The sequence below is a fragment of the Gracilinanus agilis genome, chromosome 1 (assembly GCF_016433145.1).
Source record: "Gracilinanus agilis isolate LMUSP501 chromosome 1, AgileGrace, whole genome shotgun sequence".
Classification (NCBI taxonomy): Eukaryota; Metazoa; Chordata; class Mammalia; order Didelphimorphia; family Didelphidae; genus Gracilinanus; species Gracilinanus agilis.
Window position 1 is genome coordinate 223,178,473 of NC_058130.1, and position 21,209 is coordinate 223,199,681.

The 21,209-nt window shown below is 37.8% G+C and overlaps 1 protein-coding gene across 1 annotated transcript in view; it reads left to right on the top strand.

Moving 5' to 3' along the window:
* Positions 1–19,399, top strand: part of GPR139 (G protein-coupled receptor 139) — a 59,761-nt gene extending 40,362 nt beyond the window's left edge. Inside the window, exon 2 of the mRNA XM_044657463.1 lies at positions 18,465–19,399. Coding sequence (XP_044513398.1) covers positions 18,465–19,399 — 935 coding nt within the window. The remainder of the gene's footprint in view (positions 1–18,464) is intronic.
* Positions 19,400–21,209: the final 1,810 nt, after the last annotated feature.

Below are 21,209 nucleotides of genomic sequence, written 5' to 3' on the forward strand. Positions count from 1 at the left end.
TATTTTTTTTTTACTTTCTCTAACCTTTAAACTTCAATATAATAATAATAACAGCCTAATTCCTATGGTTGTATAAACCCTGCCCCAGAGATGTAGATTCAGGAGAACACATTGTGAAATTCCAGTCCTAGGTGTCTCAGTGAGACCAGCCATAAATTGCAAAAGGATGGCAATTTCTATGCAGCCACTTGGCAAGAATTATGGCATCATTCCACCTAGGAGCAAATCCCTGAAAGATGCAGAGCTTGTGTGATAGATGCTAATATTGCCTATGACAATGGTGAAGGCTGCTCTTCTTTAAGGAGTCTGGTCTCTAAAGAGTGGGACAATATGGGCAATTAATACTGATTGCTCTTTCTAGGAGCTCAGCAATGAAAGTATGGCGAGATAAAGGGTGATAGCTTGAAAGGATAGAAAGATTGAGAGAATGTTTTTTGGTATAAAAGAGACTTGTACATGACTTTTGGCAGAGGGAGGAAAATCTATATATAGCCAAAGGTTAAAGATTAGGGAAAGTAAGAGATCAAAAAAAGTACCAGAAAAAAATGGGAGAGGGTAAGATCAAAAGCACTAGAGAAGGGTTTAGCCTTGACAGGGACCAAGACCACTTTATTCTTGGAAAACAGTGAAAAGGAAATGAAGATCGATGAGGATATAGAATAGAGATTCTTAATTTTTTTGTGTCACAGATTAATTCTGGATGAGGCTTGACCCTGTATCCTGCAGGAATTCCATCCTGCCATTTTCTATATTACAAGATTCTTTCGGCAGTCTGGTGAAGCCTGTGGATCTCTTTCTAGACCCATTTTAATGTAAAAAATATTTAGGAGTTCAAAGGAAACCAACTACATTAAAATATAATAGTGTTCAAAAATTTGTTTCGAGTCCATTGTACCCCAGATTAAGAACCCTTGTCATTGAGGGATTTTGAAATGTGGAAAAGGAAAGATAAAGTAAGTCCTGAATCTTCTCAGTAAAGTAGTTATTGCCTGAGAGAAATGAGTGGGAGGCTTGAAGAAAGTGGGAAAGATTTGGAACAGGTTCTGTAGGAAATATGAAAGGAAATTCATATAAAAAAGGAATAAAAAGTTTGCCGTGTCGTGGTGAATGCTCAGTCAAAATTAGTTGTCATGAGTTTCTAGTGGAAAATCTGTTAGGAGTAGGAACAGAAAATGTATATAGTAGTTGTAACCCAAGGTGGAGAATAAGGACCAAAAGCCAAGGAACTGGAAAGTCAATGACAGGTGCACTGGTGAAATGTTTTGAAAGGTCAAGCTTGTTAAAGAAAAGAAGTAAAGCTGGAATAGGACTGATGGGTTGAAAGAAGGGGAAAGGATTAAGAATCAATAGCTTTAGCACCAGAGAGGAGATTCTGAGAGTCTATGATCTGAAGATGAAGCAGCTTCAGGTGGTTGAGTATCTACAGTAGAAAGGAGATGTTGGCCACAGGAATTGAGGAGTCTGAACTAAGAGATACCCCAAAACAAAACAATTAACCCTCTCTTCAGCCACAGAATATCTGAATCCTAACACAAAAATAGACATTTATTTTTGACTCAGATTCTTTTTTAATCTTATTTTTAAATTACTTCCATTGTTTTTACATCATCTTCATTTCTAAATATATTCATCACAATTCCCTTACTCATCAAGCCATCCCTTGTAATAATTTTTTTTAATGAATGGAGAGAAAGCAGTTCAACAAAATCAACTGATATAGTGACAAAGTCTGACAATATACATAATAGTTCACACCCATAGTCCTCCATCTCTGCAAAGAGGAGAGAGGGTTGGGCAGCTGGGTAGCTTAGTGGAGTGAGAGTCAGGCCTAGAAACCTAGGAGGTCCTAGGTTCAAACCCGGCCTCAGCCACTTCCCAGCTGTGTGACCCTGGGCAAGTCACTTGACCCCCATTGCCCACCCTTATCAATCTTCCACCTATGAGACAATACACCGAAGTACAAGGGTTTAAAAAAAAAGAGGAGGTTAAGGTTCTCAACTCTTCTCACAGGCTAAATTTGATCATTATAATTATGCAGCATTCTGTTTCTTTTTTGTTTATCTTTTTTCATTGACATTGTTGTAGTCAATATGTATATTATTTTCCTTGTTCTTCATTTTATGTCACTTGATTCTCTGAATTCCTCATATTTGTTATTCCTTAGGATGTTATTTCTCATTCTTTTGAAGGCTATACGATTGAGCACCTGCCTCTAGGTAGGGCTCTACCTAAACTACCCAAGGCATTTGGTCTTGTTTTCTATACATAAGAGACCTTCAGGGTTTGAAATATATATATATGTGTGTATATATATATATGTATATATATATACACAATGGAGAATGGAAGAGAGAGATGGTAACAGAGACATCAGTTAAGAGGCTCTTCTGTCTCCTTCCATTTTCTTCTTCCAGAAATCACTGTAGTTATCAGGAAATTCATCTCTATGTCTGACCTAAATATTTCTTCCCATGGTTTTAGCCCATTTTCTCTACTTCCTAACAAAGTTCCATCATATGGCTTTTTTAAATTGAGGATATATAAAAGGATACACAAAAATATATTTTATCTTTCAGTAAACATTGAATCTCTACTCTGTGCTGGCACTGTGTTAAACACAAGGGAAGAGAGAGGAAATAAGTATTTATATAACTCCTACTATGGCCACTTACCATTGCTAAGCACTTTTTACAGATATCTTCTTTGATCCTCACAACATCCCTTTGAGGTAAACACTAATATTATCCCTATTTTAGAATAAAGGAAACTGAGGCAACAGTGGTTAAGTGGCTTGCCCGAAATCACACAGTTATTAAATGTCTGAGACCAGATTTGAACTCTGGTCTACTTAAGACTAGACCCAGGATATCTATTGCCCCATCAGCTGCCTCTAAGTGACACAAAGAAAGGCAAGAGACAGTCCCTTCCCTCAAGGAGCTGCCAATCTAATGGGGGACACAGCATGTAAATAATTACCTACAAACAAGCTACTGTATATAAGATCAATAGGAAATCATCAATAGGTAAAACTGACAACAGACTGGATATCTTAAATCTTCTTGATGGCATTATCTGGGCAAATAATTTGCTTTTTTGGAAGCTGTGATATTTTGATCATCAAATTCAATCCAGTTAATAGTTGCTTTAGTTTCCATACTATGGTCTTAACTAAATACATTTTCTTGCTTTAACTGATTAAATTCAATTCAACCCCACATTTATTAGGTACTGACTATATATAATGCATAAGAGGTTAAAAGATGAAAACTAAAGTCTCTCCCCTTAAGGAGACTGAAGGGGAGGATACACATACACAAGTAAATACAAAAGAGGGCAACATAATTTCAAGAGGAAGAAAGCATTGATGATGGAGATACCAGTAGGAGAGAGGGCACTAGATTTGTGCTTTGAAGGAAGAACTCTTCTGGAAGGTGGAGATAAGGAGAGAGTATGTTCCAAAAATGGGGACCACTGTACAAAGGCACATAGTTTGGAGATGATGGGGAAAAGCAAATGAGTCACTTCTGTAGGAATAGAGAATACCAGAAGAGTAATATGAAATAAAACTGAAAAGGTTGGTGGGATCCAGACTGCAAAGGGTATTAAATATCAGGCCAATGATTTTGTATGTTAGCCTCAAAGCAATAGGGAGCAACTGAAGATTCTTGTGTAGGGGAGTAACTTTCAAATCTGTTTCAGGACTCTCAATTTATTAACTATATGGAGAATGGAGGAGAGAGACTAGAAACAGAGAAATAAGTTAGGAGGCTTTTCTGATTGTTCTGTTGTCTAGTTGAGAAGTGTTGTAAGCCTGAACTAAGGTCACTGAAAAACATAAATTAGAGAAATGGAAATACAGCTAGATATGATTATAGTTACTATTATTTCTCTCACTATTATCCTATTTAAGTAGCACTTTTACAAAGAATTTTATATATTATATCTAGAGAAGTAGGTGAAACAATAGATAGAGTGTTAGACCTAGAATCGGGAATATCTGCATTCAAGCCTGGCTTCAGACACTTACTAGCTGTGTAACCCTGGGCAAGTTACTTGGTTTCTGTTTACCTCAATATTTTCATCTGTAAAATGGCATTAATTTACCCACCTTCCAGGGTTATTGTGAGGATCAAATGAGATAACTGTGAAGATTTTAGCAGAAAACCTGGTACATAATAAATACTATATAAGTGTTAGGTAGTATGATTATTATTATGCAATTCAATCTAGCTGCCTATTATATGAACAGGAAATCACACACGTAGATAAATATAAAAACATTCATGACAATATCTACAGCCTTTTCCTTTCAAGGATAAAAAATAATGCTGTTGTGGAAAACAAAGGTGATATGACATTTTGGAAGTTGAAAGTTACTGCAAATGTCAAGTAATAAGAGTCAGAAAATATGACTCTTCACTTTTTTTTTTCAAAAGGCTGATGCACACACATCATTTCTAACCCTCTAAGTTTTCTCTCCTTAATATCCCTAGGCATTTTCTAACTGTTCTTTATTTGCCTTGGGGCAAAGGGAGTGGGGGGAAAAAGAAAACATCTGTACAAAAAGATCGAAATATTCTGTGTTTGAAGAGTTCACTTCACAAGAGAGGCAATTATTACAAACTTCGGGAAATGTCAAATATAAATACCTACCAATTTAGCTTGTCAGTAGGATGGGGATACATTACTTAAAGTATTCATTAAAATGGGTTAGAATATTTTTAAAGGCTTTTGATATATAGAAATCCAACACACCAAACCAAGTCCAACTGTGGCTCAACAAATCCTGTTAACAGTAGCAAAAAAGAATTCCCTTTAACTTACAAAAGCCCCTTCATGCTGAGGAACCTGAGATTTCATTCAAACCTTCTCATTCATCTTCCGTATGTCCCTATGAGATAGATGGGGGAGAGAGAGTTTGATTAACACCTTACAAATGGGTCCATGTTAAAAGGTTTTGTAAACCTTAAAGAGTTATATAAATACTGGCCACTATTGTTCACTGTATAAATATTGCTACTATTGTAACGTCCACTCCAGTAAAAGTGACACATTAGATTTTGCCCACACATATCATTCCATCTCTCACTTCTTTGCCTTCATACGGTTGATCCGTCATATTCGGTATGTTCTCCCTCCTCACCTCCACAATTCAGAAAACCCAAGAAGCTAAAGGATCCATCTAAGTTACCAAAGCAAGTTGAGGAAGTATAGGGAATAGGGTCCTTGTCCAAACATCTACTCCAGTTTCTTTTCCACTTACTGATTCCATCTCAGCGTACGACATAAAGTTAATGTAAGCTGTCTAGAACATAAAGTTATATGCTTTAGGTAAAGACCATGTTTGGCAGCAACAAATGGAGATGGGACCTCCTTCTTCTTATTTAAGAGGAAAGTGAAATGTCACGTATACTCTCAGACATAGTTCATGTCAGGCAGCTTTATTTAACTATTTTTTTTTTTTGGTCACAAAGGGCAAGCTCATCGGGCATGTGGGGGAGTGATGAGATAGAAAGAGAATAGGGAATATCCTGAAATGAATGTGCTAATGCAATAATGTTAATAGTAATAATAATATCAAGAACAATTAGCATTTATATAGCATTTTAAGATTTGCAAAATACTTTACAAATATTTCATTTGATTATAATATAATATAATAATAAAAGTCATCCACAAATCCTTTATTTTAATGAAAGAAAAGAAATGATGATGTGAGGGAGCAAGAGTACCAACCCCAATTTAATTGACAGAGTATTCCAATACTGCTATCAAGGGAGGTAATGGTCCCTCTGGATGCTGTCTTCATCATTTAGAATAGTGTGTTCAGTCCTAGGCACCAATTTTTTTAAACCCTTACCTTCTGCCTTTGAATCAATACTATATACTGGTTCCAAGGCAGAAGAGGGGTAAGGGCTAGGCAATGGGGGTTAAGTGACTTGCCTACTCTGGCTCATTTTACAAGTGAGAAAACTGAGGCAAAAGGGTTAAGTAACTTGCCCAGGGTCACACAGCTAGGAAGTGTCTGAGGTCACATTTGAACCCAGGATAGGTCTCTAAGCCTGGCTTTCAATCCACTGAGCTATCCAGCTGCCCCCAAGAAAGACATTTTTAAGGTAGAGAATGCCCAAGAGAGAGGGCAATCAAGATCATGAAGGATTTGAGTTTATATCATGAAGGTCAGTAGAAGGAACCAGGATTGTTTAACTTAGAGGCAAGAAGACTTTGAAAGGCTTGTTTAGCTATCTTCAAGGATGTAAACAGTTGTAGTTGGGCAGCTAAATAGTACAGTGAATAGAATGCTGGGCCTGGGATCAGGAAAACTCATCTTTGTGAATTCAAATCCAGCCTCCAACACTTCCTAGTTGTGTGACCCTGGGCAAGTTACTTAACCCTTTTGCCTCAGTTTCCTCACTTATAAAATGAACCAGAGTAGGAAATGACAGACCATTCCAGTATCTTTGCCAAGAAAACCCCAAAAGGGGTCACAAAGAAGAGTCAGAAAAATGATTCGACAACAACATTGGGGAGAAAGGACTAGATATTCTGTTTGTCTACAGAGGGCAGAACCAGAAGCAGCAAGTAGAAATTGAAAAGAAGTACATTTAGGCTCATGTCAGAAGAATCTTTCCCAATAATTAGAGCTGCCTAAAAGTAGAATGATCTGCCTGGAGAAGTGGTGGGTTCTCCCACTTGAGAGTCTTCAAGAAAAGACCCAACAACCATTTGTCAGGTTTTCTTTCCTATACGAGTTGGACTTGATGGCCACTCTTCCAACTCTCAAATTCTGTGATTCAGAGACTAGCATTCATGTTATAGACTGAATATAGGTCATTATGTTTCAACATGATTTGTAGTCTAACGAAATCTGTGAGATAAAATGCTGGTTTATAGTGGGCTTTGTCTACATGTATCAGTTTACCCAGTGGATTTCTTACCTACTCAGATGGAGACTGGCTCTCATCCCCATAGGCATCTATCAAAGCAACACCTGCATGGGGGCAGCTAGGTGGCTCATAGGATTGAGAGTCAGTTTTAGAGACAGGAGGCCCTAGATTCAAATCTGGCTTCTAACACTTTCTAGCTGTATGACCCTGGGAAAGTCACTTCACTTCCATTTCCTAGCTCTTAGTGCTCCTCTGCCTTGGAACCAATACAAAGTATTTTTTTCTAAGATGAAAGGTGACAGTTTAAAAAAAAAAGCAACACCTGCAACCCACAGTATGTTGCTAATGTTGAAACACCATACCCCAAACAAGAATCACACTGCTTAATCATGCCAGGAGACCCAAAGGCTCTACCTCCAAGAAACTAAACAATCAGATTCTGAGTCACACAGGGGCTTCATACTCTTTATGTCTTTGCTCATTATAATGCCCAGTGATGCATAACTACAGAGCCTTCTTCTCAGGTCAGTAGCCCATGTGAAAGGATTGTTACCTTCAGACTCATAAAGAAGCACGGTTACTAGTAGAGGTCGCTTTTTGAGGCTTTCGGTGTATCTCATTTCCCAATGCCAACTTCATCCTTTAATCAAATATCTCTGATGATTTGGAAATTCCAAAGTGCCCTTGTCATCTCTGTGTCTCTCTTTTTTTCTGGTCACACACACACACACATATTTACAATCATATACATGTGCACACACCTGCACACACTTACACAACCCTAAATAGCTGCTAAATGCTCTATCTCTGCCTCCTCTTTCCCCCCCCTATTTTCCTTCGTCCCTCTTTTAGAGTATTTCTTATCTCTCCCATTAGAGTGTTAAATTGTTCATTCTTCAGTACAAAGCCTGAAGCCTCCGAAGGAGAAACTCGATTAATCTTGAATATAAATAATAAACCTCATTACCAGGTTGGCCACTGGGTAATGAAAATTTTCAGGTTGAGCAACTCTTTGAGACTATCTTCTTAGTTGTGGAGGAGTTGCAATCTGTGTCAGTGGAGGGAAATTCACCCCGATGAAATTAGAATCAATGATAAAGGACAGTTCCTGGAAAAGGGTAAGAAGTAGAAGTTCCTCACCCTATCCAGCCCCTAGGACGCAACTACATGCAAAAGGAAAGGGAACTTGGGCTCTCACAAGGAGCATGGAATGAAGATGATGAGATCATGGACGCAGAATGGAAGGGACTTCATGGGTCATCTAGTAAAATCTCTTCACTGTAAAAGTAACTTAAATGCTTCATTTTCATTATTATTACTTCAGTAGCATTAGTTACTGTAATGTTACTTCAGTAACATTATATACTCCAACTCAAATACTTCATACCTAAATACTTCATTCATTCAGAAGGTAAAGGGTTTATACCGAGGTTAAAACACAGAGCTGGTGTCAGACTCAGGTCTTGTAACTCCAGTCTCACTCTTCTTTCCACAGACACCATATTGCCTACATTGCAGGAGAGTGTGTGGATCATGGCCATTGATTTAGGTAGCTTCCTCCAAAAATAGCCTTTTCATTTTCAAGGAGGTATGGCAGCTGTGTTATAATATCTCTGTTAATGATTTAGAGCAGGGGTTCTGACTCAGAGATGTCTTCCAAGGGGATCCATCGATACATTTTGGGGGTCTGTAAACTTGGATGGGGAAAAATTATATCTCCATTTCCATTCATTTCAAGCTGAAATTTAGCATTTTCTTCCATTATGATTTTTTTAAACCCTTACCTTCCATCTTAGAATCAATACTACTTCTAAGGCGGAAGAGTGGTTAAGGGCTAGGCAATTGGGGTTAAGTGACTTGCCCAGGGTCATACAGCTAGAAAGTGTCTGAGGCCAAAATTGAATCTAGGACCTCTCATCTCTAAGTCTGGCTATCAATTCACCCAGTTGACCCCAATTATGATTTTTTTTTGAAGATGTCATACCGAGAAGGGATGGAGCTTATTAGCCTGCCCGACTCCAAAAAAATAAATGATTTGATTTAGAGCAATCTCCTTTATACCTTTGTATAGAATTTGAGGAAATTTCTTGCTAACTAAGATTTGTGAAGCAGGGTGACCAGGCAGGGTTGGCCTAACCAAAATTTTAAAGCCACTCATGGCAAGGGTATAAGTGGAAGTTGTCAGGATCCAGCTTCTCACACATGTGGGAGACAGCTCTGAAGAAGAAGATAGCACAGTCCTTTTTGATGTGGTGGGAGGTAGGGGAGAAGCGGGGCAGGGGATCTTGATCAATCACACAGGCAATCCCCAATGAGAAAGTCTTTTCTCCTCATTTCAAGGTGACTATGTGGTACAGTGGATAGATAAAGTATTGGACCTAGAGTCAAGAAGAAGTGAGTTTGAATCCTGCCTTACACACTAGAGGAATGAACCCGGGAAAAGTAATTTAACCTTGTTCAGTCTTAGTTTGTTCATCTGTAAAATGAGGATAATAATAAATATATCTCACAGTTTGTGGTGAGGATCAAATGTGTTATCATATATAATATGCTTTATAAACCTTAAATCATTATAATCATTGCTGACCATTATTAATAGCCAACACTTAAATAGCCTATAAGTGCTATGTAAAAAAAAAGATTTACAAAGTTTTTTATGAAACTGAAAGTGCCATGTAGATTCTGGCTACAGTTATATGTTATAGAAATGGTGCTCTCATTAGTCATTAATATTTTAATATAAATCATTAATATTTCTTGATATTAATAATAGCATTATATCTACAGTGCATAATAGTAGATGGCATTTGTATTGTTTTAAGATTTATAAAGCACTTTACCAAAAAACTTTTAATAATAAATACTATTTATTAAATTTAATTTTTAAAATAATAACAAATTATTTCCCCACCTATTTAGCCCAGAGAGTTATGTTCTGGGGGTCAGAGTCAACCAGGACTACAAGAAATATCTTTTGTCTTTCTTTGTATCCCCAGCACTTAGTACTATACTTGACACATAGTAGGTGCTTACTAAGGATCACGAGATGTTAACTTTAAAGCTGAAAGAGGGAAGGGACTTCAGATGTCATCGACTCAAACACCCTCATTTTACAGAGGCCTGGAAACATTAAATGACAAATAGAAAGTAGCAAAGCCATAACTTAAACCAGATCCTTCAATCTACAGTGTTCTTTCTACTACACCATCCACTTGCTCAATTAAGGACCTCAAGAAGTCTGAGAGTTTTGTGGAAGCAACACATCACTCAGCACTATTCTTAACTCCACAATAGTCTATTTGAGCTCCCTTTGGTGTTCTGATTGCCTTGACCTTAACCTGTCTGACTCTTTCTTGCCCCTAGTCCTTTGCGGTTATTCTTGGACCCTTCTACCTCCAAACTGCCTAAGGTTGGGCTCCTCTATGCCCTGCCACTATAATTATCATTATGATTTTGTCACAACTTCTCCTACTAGAATTTTCTATCATCCCATCCAACAGCAGAAGTGGGAGGGGAGGGAAGGGAAGAAAAAAAAGACTGAGGATTAAAGGTCCATCGAGTGATACAGAAAGTGGCATGTCTACCCCAAGTGCCTAATAACATCACTACCTGGTTCTGAGTTGATAAGGAGATGGTTTTGGTGAATTTCAAAGTTCAAGGATTTTAATTTATAGATTTCAGAGATGAGAGAACCCCTTGGAAATAATTTCCAAAATTTCTTTAGCTGGGATTCATGAACCTATTTAAAAAATATTTTGATAATTGTAACTCACTGCAATTGGTTCCTTTGTAAACCTATGTATTTTGTTTTATACTATTAAAAGCATTCCTCTGATTCCCAAGGGGTCTATGACATAAAGAAGGTTAAGAATCTCTGATGTAGTCCAACTACCAATAGAATACAAACTCCTTAATCAATCAATCCATAAACATTAATTAAGCACCTACTAAGTGCCAAGCCCTGTGCTATGTACAGATAACAGCAGCTGTTTGTTGTTGTATGCACAGCACTTACTGCCAGGAATTTAGTAGGTATGTAATAGATATTTACTGAATTGAATTAAATTTTTAGGAAAGGAAAAAAGAAATATAGAGATGTAAAGTAACTTGCTAGCAAGCCCATAATTCAGGAATCATCTCAGGTCCAAAAATTGTCCACCAGACCCTTGCCACCAGCTGATATACTGCTACCTTTCCCAAAAAGCTGAGTCAGCCAGAACTGCCTCCAACATATTTTATTCTCAATGGGAAGTCTAGAAGCAAGGAAATTTTGGGAGAAATGGATGGAAGCAATGAGCGATAGAAGGAAGAATTTAAAAAACAGCTCCTTGGGGGGACTCCAAGGGAAAGGAAAAAATGACTTTGTTTCTTCTCATTGTGACACAATATTTTTTTCATAGTTGGAGAAGAAACTGAGAGCATCTGTTGTGGGAAAATGTTGCTGCTCTGTTGTTGCTCTTAGCCCTTGCCAATTTCAAAACACGGATCTTGGGTGCTAGATCAACTTGGCAGGAGGAGAAGTGCTTCCTCAGATGCTCCCTGGAGACTAAACTCTGCAGAATGATCATCTGCACGGAAGGTCAACTGCTATGGAAAGCAGATAGTCAGTTAATGCATTTATTAAGCACTTCCTGTGAGCCAGGCAGAGTGTTAGCACTTGGGATACAAAAATAAAAGCAAAATAGCCTCTGTAAGATTATATTCTAATCAGGAAAACAACATACAAATAGGTACATACAAGGCATGTTCAGAGAAGATGGAAGATATCAGAGGGGAAGGCACTAGCAACCAGGAGTAAAGGATGAATGGGGGGAAAACCTCCTGAAAAGAAATAGGATTTGAGCTAAGTGTTGAAGGATGCCAAAGAAGGCAAAAAGTGGAGATGAGGGGATGGAGTATTCTAGGCATGGAGGACAGCCAGTACAAGGGAACTATCTCAGAGAAATAGATGGCCAGACCCAAGTGAATCACAGAGATATCTACAACTCTTCAACAATGAGAATATAAACTCCCTCCATACATAGACCATGTATTTTATCTCTTTTGAAATCTTTGCCACCCCAGTCTCCAAATTCCCCCATCTATAATGGCTGGTTCCATGATTTGAAAGCAGTTTGTTGTGGTGGTTATTTAGTTATTCTCAGTTGTGTCTGACTCTTTGTGACCCCATTTGGGATTTTCCTGGCAAAGGTACTAGGGTGTTTTGTCATTTCCTTCTCTAGCTCATTTTACAGGTGGAGAAATAGAGGTAAACAGGATTGAGGGATTTGCTCAAGGTCACACAGAAAATAAGTGTCTGAAGGCTGAATTTGAATTTGGGAAGATGAGTCTTCCTGAATTTAATACCAATGCTCTATCCACTGAGCCACTTAACTGTCCATGAATGCAGAAGTTTTTTTTAATAAATATTTATTGCGTGAGTGAAATACATCTCTTATTTTGGGATCAGAAATGATAGATTCTAGTCCCCAGTTCTGTCACCATCTGACCTTGAGTAAGTTGCTTAACTTCCCTGTGATTCTATTCTTCCTCTGAAAAATGAGGAAACTGAACTAGATGACTTCTAAGATTCCTTCCAGGTCTAATTGATAAACCTACATTCCCGAACCATATACTCACATTGCCCTAAAATCCACATTTGTACACACTCCCCATTCACATACAACTTACATTCTTTTATGTCCTTGGACTGACTCTTTTTCTCATCAACTACCCAGTCATGCAAACCAGCTCTCGATTCTCAGCTCAAACCCCGTCATTCAATAGGCTCTGACTAAAGACAAAGATCCAGCTATCACACCAAGATTACTGATGATCAACTGCCCCTGTATCATCTGGGAGATAGTTCACAACTACCAGCTGATGTGAGCCTTCCCAACTTAGACACACACACACACACACACACACACACACACACACACACCCCACATTATTTCTTCAGTCTGATACTTAGTTGGACATTGCCTTATTGCTTTAGACTTTTATTGATGCTTAACTCCCACATTGTTCTTCTTTATACATGTCTTATCTCTCCACCATCATTGGAAGTTGTTAGCTTACTAGAGCCAACTGGGTGAATGGGGAAAAGCCTCCTGAAAAGAAATAGGATTTGAGCTAAGTTATGAAGGAAGCGAGAGAAGGCAAAAAGTGGAGTTGAGATGAGGTGAAACTGATTCAAAAGTTTCAAAGCAATGTCATTGCTCCTAGGATTATAAAATGAGAGCCAGAAAGGACCTTGGAGGTCAGCAAGTCTAACTCTCTCATTCTACAGACAAGGAAACTAATACCCAAATACATTAAGTGATTTTCCTTGAATCACACAGCTAAGAAGTGTTAGAGTAAGATTTGAATGTCAATTATCCTGATCCTAGAGGCAGCTGTGGTGTAGTGGCTAAGAGCAATGGACCTGGAGTAAAGAAGATCTGAGTTCAAATCAAACCTCAGACATATCCAATTGTGTGACCATGAGCAAGTCATTTAACCTCTGTGTGCCTAGCAAGCAGCTAAGTGGCTCAGTGGATAGAGAGTTGGGCTGGAATCAGGAAGACCTGAGTTCAAATCCAGCCTCAGACACTTTCTAGCTGTATGACCCTGGGTGAGTCACTTCTTTTCTGATTGCCTGGAAAAAGGACTCACCAGAGAAGAAAATAGCAAATCGCTCCAGTAGCCTTGCCATGAAAAAAACCCCATCGATAGCCATTGTCCATGGAGTCATGAAGAGTTAGACACAACTAAATAACTGAACAACCACACAGCTTCCTGACTCCAAGCTGAATATTCTATCCATTGTACCATTCTGACTCACAAGCTTCTCTAAGTCTTCTTTAAAACTTAAATGCACATGCATATAGAAAAGATGATTTTTTTTACTTTTTCTTTTCATTTTTCATTGTCATGCAAAACATACTTCCATACTAGTCATTGTTGTTAGAGCACACTCATACATAACTCAAACCCCAAAATAAAACCAAAGATACACTCTTGTGAAAGACGACTCCAATAGTTCCTTCTCCAGAGGTGAATAACATTCCCCATCATAAGTCTTTCAGGATTGTCCCAGATCATTGCTCTGCTGAGAGTAGGCAAGTTTTCACAGATAATCATTGTCCAAAATTGCTGCTATTGTGTACAGTGTTCTCCTGGTTCTGCTTATTTTGCATCAGTCTTTGCAGATCTCTCCAGTTTTTTTCTGAAATCAAAAGATGACTTTTTTTAAACCCTTAGCTTTCATTTTATAATCAATACTGTGTATTGGTTCCAAGGCAGAAAAGCAGTATGGACTAGGCAGTGAGGGTTAAATTACTTGCTAAGGGTCCCAAAGCCAGTAAGTGTTGGAGACTATATTTGAACTCAAGTCTTGCTATCTCCAAGTCAGGGGCTGTATCCATTTGCTCCATATAGGTGCAATAATAATAATGATAGCTGGCATTTATAAAGCATATTAAGATTTTCATATTGCTTTACAAATATAATAATAACAACAATAGTCAAAAATTTATGTAGTACCTACTATGTACCTGGCACTGTGCCAAAAACTTTACAAATATTTTTCAATTTGATTTGTTCCATATAACAACTCTTCAAGATAGGTATTTTATTATTATCCCTATTTAACAGATGAAGAAATTAAATGACACGGATAACATTTGTACAACCCAGTGGAATTGCTGATCAACTCTGAGAAGGGGGAGGAAAAAGAGGAGGGAAAGAAAATGAGTCACGTAAATATGGAAAAATATTTTTTAAATAAAATTTAAATTAAAAAAAAATAACTGATTTACTTGCACAGTGTTACACAAATAAGAAGAGTCTGAGGTGAGATTTGAACCTATCTGTCTTCCTAACTCCAGATCCAGAATTCTGTCCCCTATACCACCTGTCTACAAGCATTGGGGAAGATTTGGCTCAAGAGGTAGATGTGCCCCCACTCAAACTTTAGGGTTTCAGCTGATTCCAAATGACCCTGAATCGCAGACCCTACAAGGTTTAGTTCCGCTTTCACGGGGCTCTAATGAATAAGTTGTGTTATTTTTATTTAAAGGCTGGACAGATGCCAAATCAGCATTTACTTTTGCAGGCAGTACTTTTTTTTTTCCTGCAGCACTGTTCCCACGCACACTGTGAACTCAAACCCTTGAATTATCCCTAATCATGTGGGTAAACTTCTATCAGCTCCGATGAAAGCTGCTGGTAATTTGATTGCCGTCTTATTCCGCATGCAAGTAAGATACAAAGCTTTTAGTGCAATGATCAAGGCAAATCCGAGAGGGACGAGGAAAGAGCCCAGAGCCAGTCAACCTGTAATATGATTTGGGCACTTAACTCTCCACCACTTCAAAACAATTTTCCATAGCATTTTGAGAGAGGGGGAAGGGGAAAAATAGACCTCTCCAAGCCAACTGTGACACAGCCCTTGAGCAGGAGCCAAAACTAGTGTGGTTACACTATGGAGACACATGGCTAAGTATCTTCTCACATTGTGCTAAGAGGATTGTTTTATATGGAGATTTCACTAAGTGGCCCCCTGGGTCTTCAGAGAGAAAGTTCATCCTTATTGAAGTCAAAAGAGCTTGTCTTACATATCCGAGGCTTTAACATTTGCGAAGCACTGTACAGATATTTTCTTTTTTTATTCTCACAAAAACCTCATTTTTTAGAAGAGGAAACTGAGGCTGGTAGAGGTTTAGAAGCATGCTCATGATCCAATAAGTATCTAGGGCCAAATTTGAACTCCTCTTCCTGACTCAAGGTTCCATACTCGGTATCACCTATCTATCTGCTAACTGGACATCAAAACTCTTAGTTTTGTGACTTGTCCCAAAGTGGGGCTCAGCTTACATGACCCAAAAGATAAAGCCGGTTTGTGCAGAGAGCTGGTAACTCCAGAGCTGACCAGTAATTATGAAATCTGGAGTCAGGAAGACCAGAGTTCAAATTTGGCCTCAGACATTTAGGGATTATGTGACCCTGGGCAAGTGACTGAACTGCTGCTAACAGCCTCAGTTTCCTCGCCTATAAAATAGGATTTTTGTAAGGAGAAAAGGAGAAAATACTTATAAAGTGCTTTGTAATCTTAAAGCCTATATAAATGTTGATTAAAAGATATTTTAATTATAATGTAATAATGTAATAATAATATAATAATAGATTATAAATTATGTATAGATATATATTATTCCTCATCTGTATATAGCACTTTCTAAATGGAGAAAATATTTATAAAGTACCTTGTAACCTTAAAGCCTATATAAATGCTGATTAAAATATGTTTTAATAATAACATAATAATTTAATAATAAATATAAAATATATTATATTATAGATATATATTATCCCCCATATGTACATAGCACTTTATAAATGGAGAAAATATTTGTAAAGTGCTTTGTAACCTTAAAAGTTATATAAATGCTGATTAAAATATATTTTAATTCTAATATCTATATTATATTATAGATTATATATAGACTATAATAATAATATCTAATCTTCATATAGTACTTGCTATATGCCAGGAACTGTGCTGTCTCTTTGGATCCTCACAACAACCCTGGAATTAATGTAGAATTATGCAAAGAAAATTACTAAAATGCCCATAGCCATTGACATCAAATGAACATCATTCTTTTCTGAAATGAAGAAAGGAGAGTTGGATATGCATATGTAAAAAAAAAATATAGAGTAGAAATACATCATACTCACCTAGGAAATATGCAGGAATAGGGGAAGGAGTTAAAAAGGAGGATACTAGAGAGGACATAATCATAAGCAAAACAAACTCCATGATCGTGAAAGGAATATTAGATGAGGAAAAAACAAGTGAAAGACTGGTAAGGACCTGCTCATCATTTTGGGGAATGGCTGGATTTAAATGTTGATACAGGAATGCAATGAAATAATATGGCAGCAGAATTATGAAATAATACAACAGAGAATTCTATGTAGTATGAACTGGCGCAGATAGAAGTGAGCAAAAACTGAACAATTTGTACAAGAACAGAAAATATTGTAAAAATACATAACTCTGAAAGATAACAGAACTCTTAACATTGTAATAACCTACCATGTCTCCAAAGGAAGTACAGTGAATCCTGTTCCCCATCTCCTGAGAGAGAGGTGATAAACACAAGATTCAAAAAGCGACATACATTTTTGACTAGGACCATTATGTGAATTCTTTATTTTCTAAGTAGGCTTATTCATTCCAAGGTTTTTTTTTTCCCTCCTCTATTTTTAAAGGGAGTGGAGAAGATGTGTCGCAACGGTTATACCAAAAAGGTGGGCTACTGAAACATTTTTAAATTCATAGAAGGAAAAAAAAAGCTCAGAAGGAAGCACCAACAAGCAGAATAATTTGAAAGTAACATGAAATTATTGTATTTTTTTCAAAAGTAAGCCAGACAGGGGCATCTAGGTGGTTCAGTGGATAAAGCACCAGGCCTGGAAATGGGAGGTACTGGGTTTAAATCTAGCCTCAGACACTTCCTAGCTATGTGATCCTAGGCAAGTCACTTAATCCCAGTTGCCTAGCCCTTATTGTTTTTCTGCTTTGGAACCAATTCTTTACTCTTAAGAGTTTAAAAAAAAAAAGTAAGCTAGACAAAATGGAAACTCAGACTTTGATGTGCAATATTCTTTAGGTATTATGCTGGACATGTGGAAATATACTTTTTCGGTGTCGAGTTCAGAATTTAAAGCTGTTTTAATTATAATTTCCAATATAAATTAGTTTGGGATGGAAGGAACTATGAAAATGTATTTCTCTCTCTTATTGGTGAAAGGGCAAGGGATGGAGAAAGAACTATGAGAGGTGAACTCTGTTTATAAAGTCAAACTTGGTAGATGTCTTGGTTCATTTTGCTGAATTGTTGGTTTTTCACTCTTTTTTTCCTTTGGGAGGAGAAGTAAAGGGGAAATACATTGGGAAATGTAGGAGGTATAAAAATAAGATAGATCAATAAGGATCTTCAAAAGAAGATATCATTTAGTCCACTTAGCTCATTTCAGAGAAGAGAAAACTGAGGCCCCAATAGATTTATTTATCCAACGTTGTTCATTTAGCCATTTCAGAAGGAAGGATATGTGGATCTTCTGAACAAGGTAGCCCATGACTAAAGAAACTGATACAAAAAGAGGGAGCAGAATTTGAAAATGAATCTGAAAATCATTCTGTTAGAATCCTAGGTCTGGAATCCCCAGGCAGAAATCAATCAGTAAATCAGTCAGTATTCATTAAGCACCTATTACATGTCAGGTACTCTGCCAAGTGATAAGAATACCAAAAAAAAGAGGCAAAAAGACTTTCCCTGCCTTCAAAGAGCTTGCAGTCTAACAGGGGAGGAAAATCCCCAGAGTTAATCCAGGCAATCCCCATTTCTCCTACCTGGATCAACTTAAATTGCAGCTGCCTATAAAGTGATATTGTGCACACTACCCATTAAAAGAATTTGAGCCTTTGTCTCCATTTTGCTGTGATTGATAACTGAATATGCCTATAAGATATGGGCTTGGGGGACTGATGTTAACCAAAAAGTCATGTGTGCTTCTAAATGAAATTCATTTCTCCTTTCTCTGCAGCTAACATCCTAACTGTGATCATCCTCTCCCAGCTAGTGGCACGTAGACAGAAGTCGTCCTATAACTATCTCCTAGCCCTTGCTGCTGCTGACATCATGGTCCTCTTCTTCATTGTGTTTGTAGATTTTTTACTGGAAGATTTTATCTTAAACAAACAAATGCCTCACGTCCCAGACAAAATCATAGAAGTCCTGGAATTTTCTTCCATTCACACCTCCATTTGGATTACGGTCCCATTAACTATTGACAGGTATATTGCGGTCTGCCATCCACTCAAATACCACACTGTCTCCTATCCAGCTCGTACTCGGAAAGTCATCATAAGTGTTTATGTTACCTGCTTTCTGACCAGCATCCCATATTACTGGTGGCCCAATATATGGATCGAAGACTACATCAGCACCTCTATGCACCACGTCCTCATCTGGGTTCATTGCTTCACCGTCTACCTGGTGCCCTGCTCCATTTTCTTCATCCTAAATTCTATCATCGTATACAAGCTTAGACGAAAAAGCAATTTCCGACTCCGTGGCTACTCCACAGGAAAAACCACAGCCATCTTGTTCACCATCACCTCCATTTTTGCCACACTTTGGGCACCCAGAATCATAATGATCCTATACCACCTTTATGTGTCACCTATCCACAATAGCTGGCTGGTGCATATTATATCAGACATTGCCAACATGCTGGCCCTGCTGAACACTGCTATCAACTTCTTCCTCTATTGTTTTATCAGCAAGCGATTCCGTACCATGGCAGCGGGAACACTCAAAGCTTTCTTTAAGTGTCAAAAGCAGCCTGTCCAGTTCTATACCAATCATAATTTCTCAATAACCAGTAGTCCCTGGATTTCACCAGCCAACTCCCACTGTATCAAAATGTTGGTTTATCAATACGATAAAAATGGGAAGCCTATAAAAGTATCCCCATGACCAGCAAGCTATTTCCACTTCTGCTCCATTTAGTGGGGCTCTGAGATCTTCACATTATACTTGCTGAAACTTCTCTTCTCAAGAGTGGCAACCAGATTTCATGTTTCTGTAGCCTGAGAGAACTAGTAGAATGAATGCATATTAGGCTGATGGAAAAGGAAGAGAAGCATGATTTTATTTTTGGGGGGGCAAGTCATGCTGAGAGCAAAAGTCCCTGCCAGTTTGATACCTCGTTGGAAGGCAGGAGTACGCTGTTCTTGGGTCTATACAGACCCATAGTATTTAAAAATAGAATATGGTCAAGTCTCAGCACTCTGTGTGGTCACTGGGAATGACTCATTGTTTTTTTCAACATACCCAAGACCCAGTAGTGCTTAGTTGATACCACCCATTCTTTATTCAAAGAGCTTAGGTAATCTCTTCATCATGCTATTCCTAGCTCCTAAGATGGAATGTTTCTGCATTTTTCAAGGTGTTGTTTGCATTTTGTGCACTTACCTAAAAAGGGATTGTTGACTTGACATATCCCCACTCATCAGTCACTGGTGCTAAAGATGACACTTCGGGAAATAAAAGCATCTTTACCCATCCTCCCCACTCCTGCAAGGCTTTCTTGGAAAAAGCTCTGAAACAAAATGCTTTCTGTTCATATATCCTGGGCAACCAAGAAGCATCCCCACAATCTCACCTTATGTATAGATTTTTTTTCATCTCATCCAAGACAAAGGATCTTTCTGGCAAATAAAAGAAAAGGAAGATTTCTTGAGTCCAAAACAACAACAAAAAAGCAAACCATTGCCATTAGTTTTCACAGGATTTTCCAGAGGCTCATGAGTTTGGGGAATTCTACATAGACATAGCACTCTTCTATCTTTTATCTAAAAGGATTGTCATGTTGGATTTTTTTCAAAACTCCAAATAAGCTTTTTAAGCATAGAATTCCAAGTTTGCTTTTCATGGAAGCCATGTAGCCATGAAAACAAGATCCACAGTTCTTCTTGTACAGACATTCTCTAATTTGCTTTTTTTGAGGTGATAAAAAGCGGACCAAATACTTTGGGTTCAAGTCCTCCAAGTTTTAGATAAAGACAAAATCCACTCTCCCTGACAATTCATATGTATAGTCAGCTTTCCCAAATAGAAAACAGAAGCTGTTAACATAACAGAGAAATACACCTACTTCTCTATATTGGACTCCCATTGTCCCTTAGGGTTAGTTTTGGTTTACAGTTGGTCTGTTATCTGTTGTAATGATGAAAACCTATTTCCTTACATTTCCCCAACAAGCACAAATACAATGTATAAATGAATCAGGTTTTCCCTATGGTATCCTGCAAACATATACACATACACACCCACTTTGTTTAAGTTCATAGGCATCTAGTTCTCTGTTTCAAAAAAAAAAAAAACAAATCCATTCCCATCAATCAATAACTTTTTCAACAGTTTACCACATCATTAATTAAATTCTAGGGCTGAAAGCCATCCTGTTTAAGAAAAACGTCAGGTTGGTCCTTCCAAAATGACTCTTAAAATTCAAAATGGTATGCTTTTATAACAAAACAGAATAATCCTTTTTTTCTTGAGAATCTAGTAAGGTTCTCACCAGAACAAATTACCTTCATGATCTGTTTTAAAGCCATTAAGGTCCCAAAGAAGAGTGTATCTGTATTTAGTTGAACAGGATTTGCAATAAATGAATGAGAAAAAGCCACTATATTGCAGTTAGTCATGACTCCCCTACCCAACCCAAATCCCAAGGAGTGACTATTTTTCCCTGTTTCAGTCTTCATGGCCCTAACTATTCCTC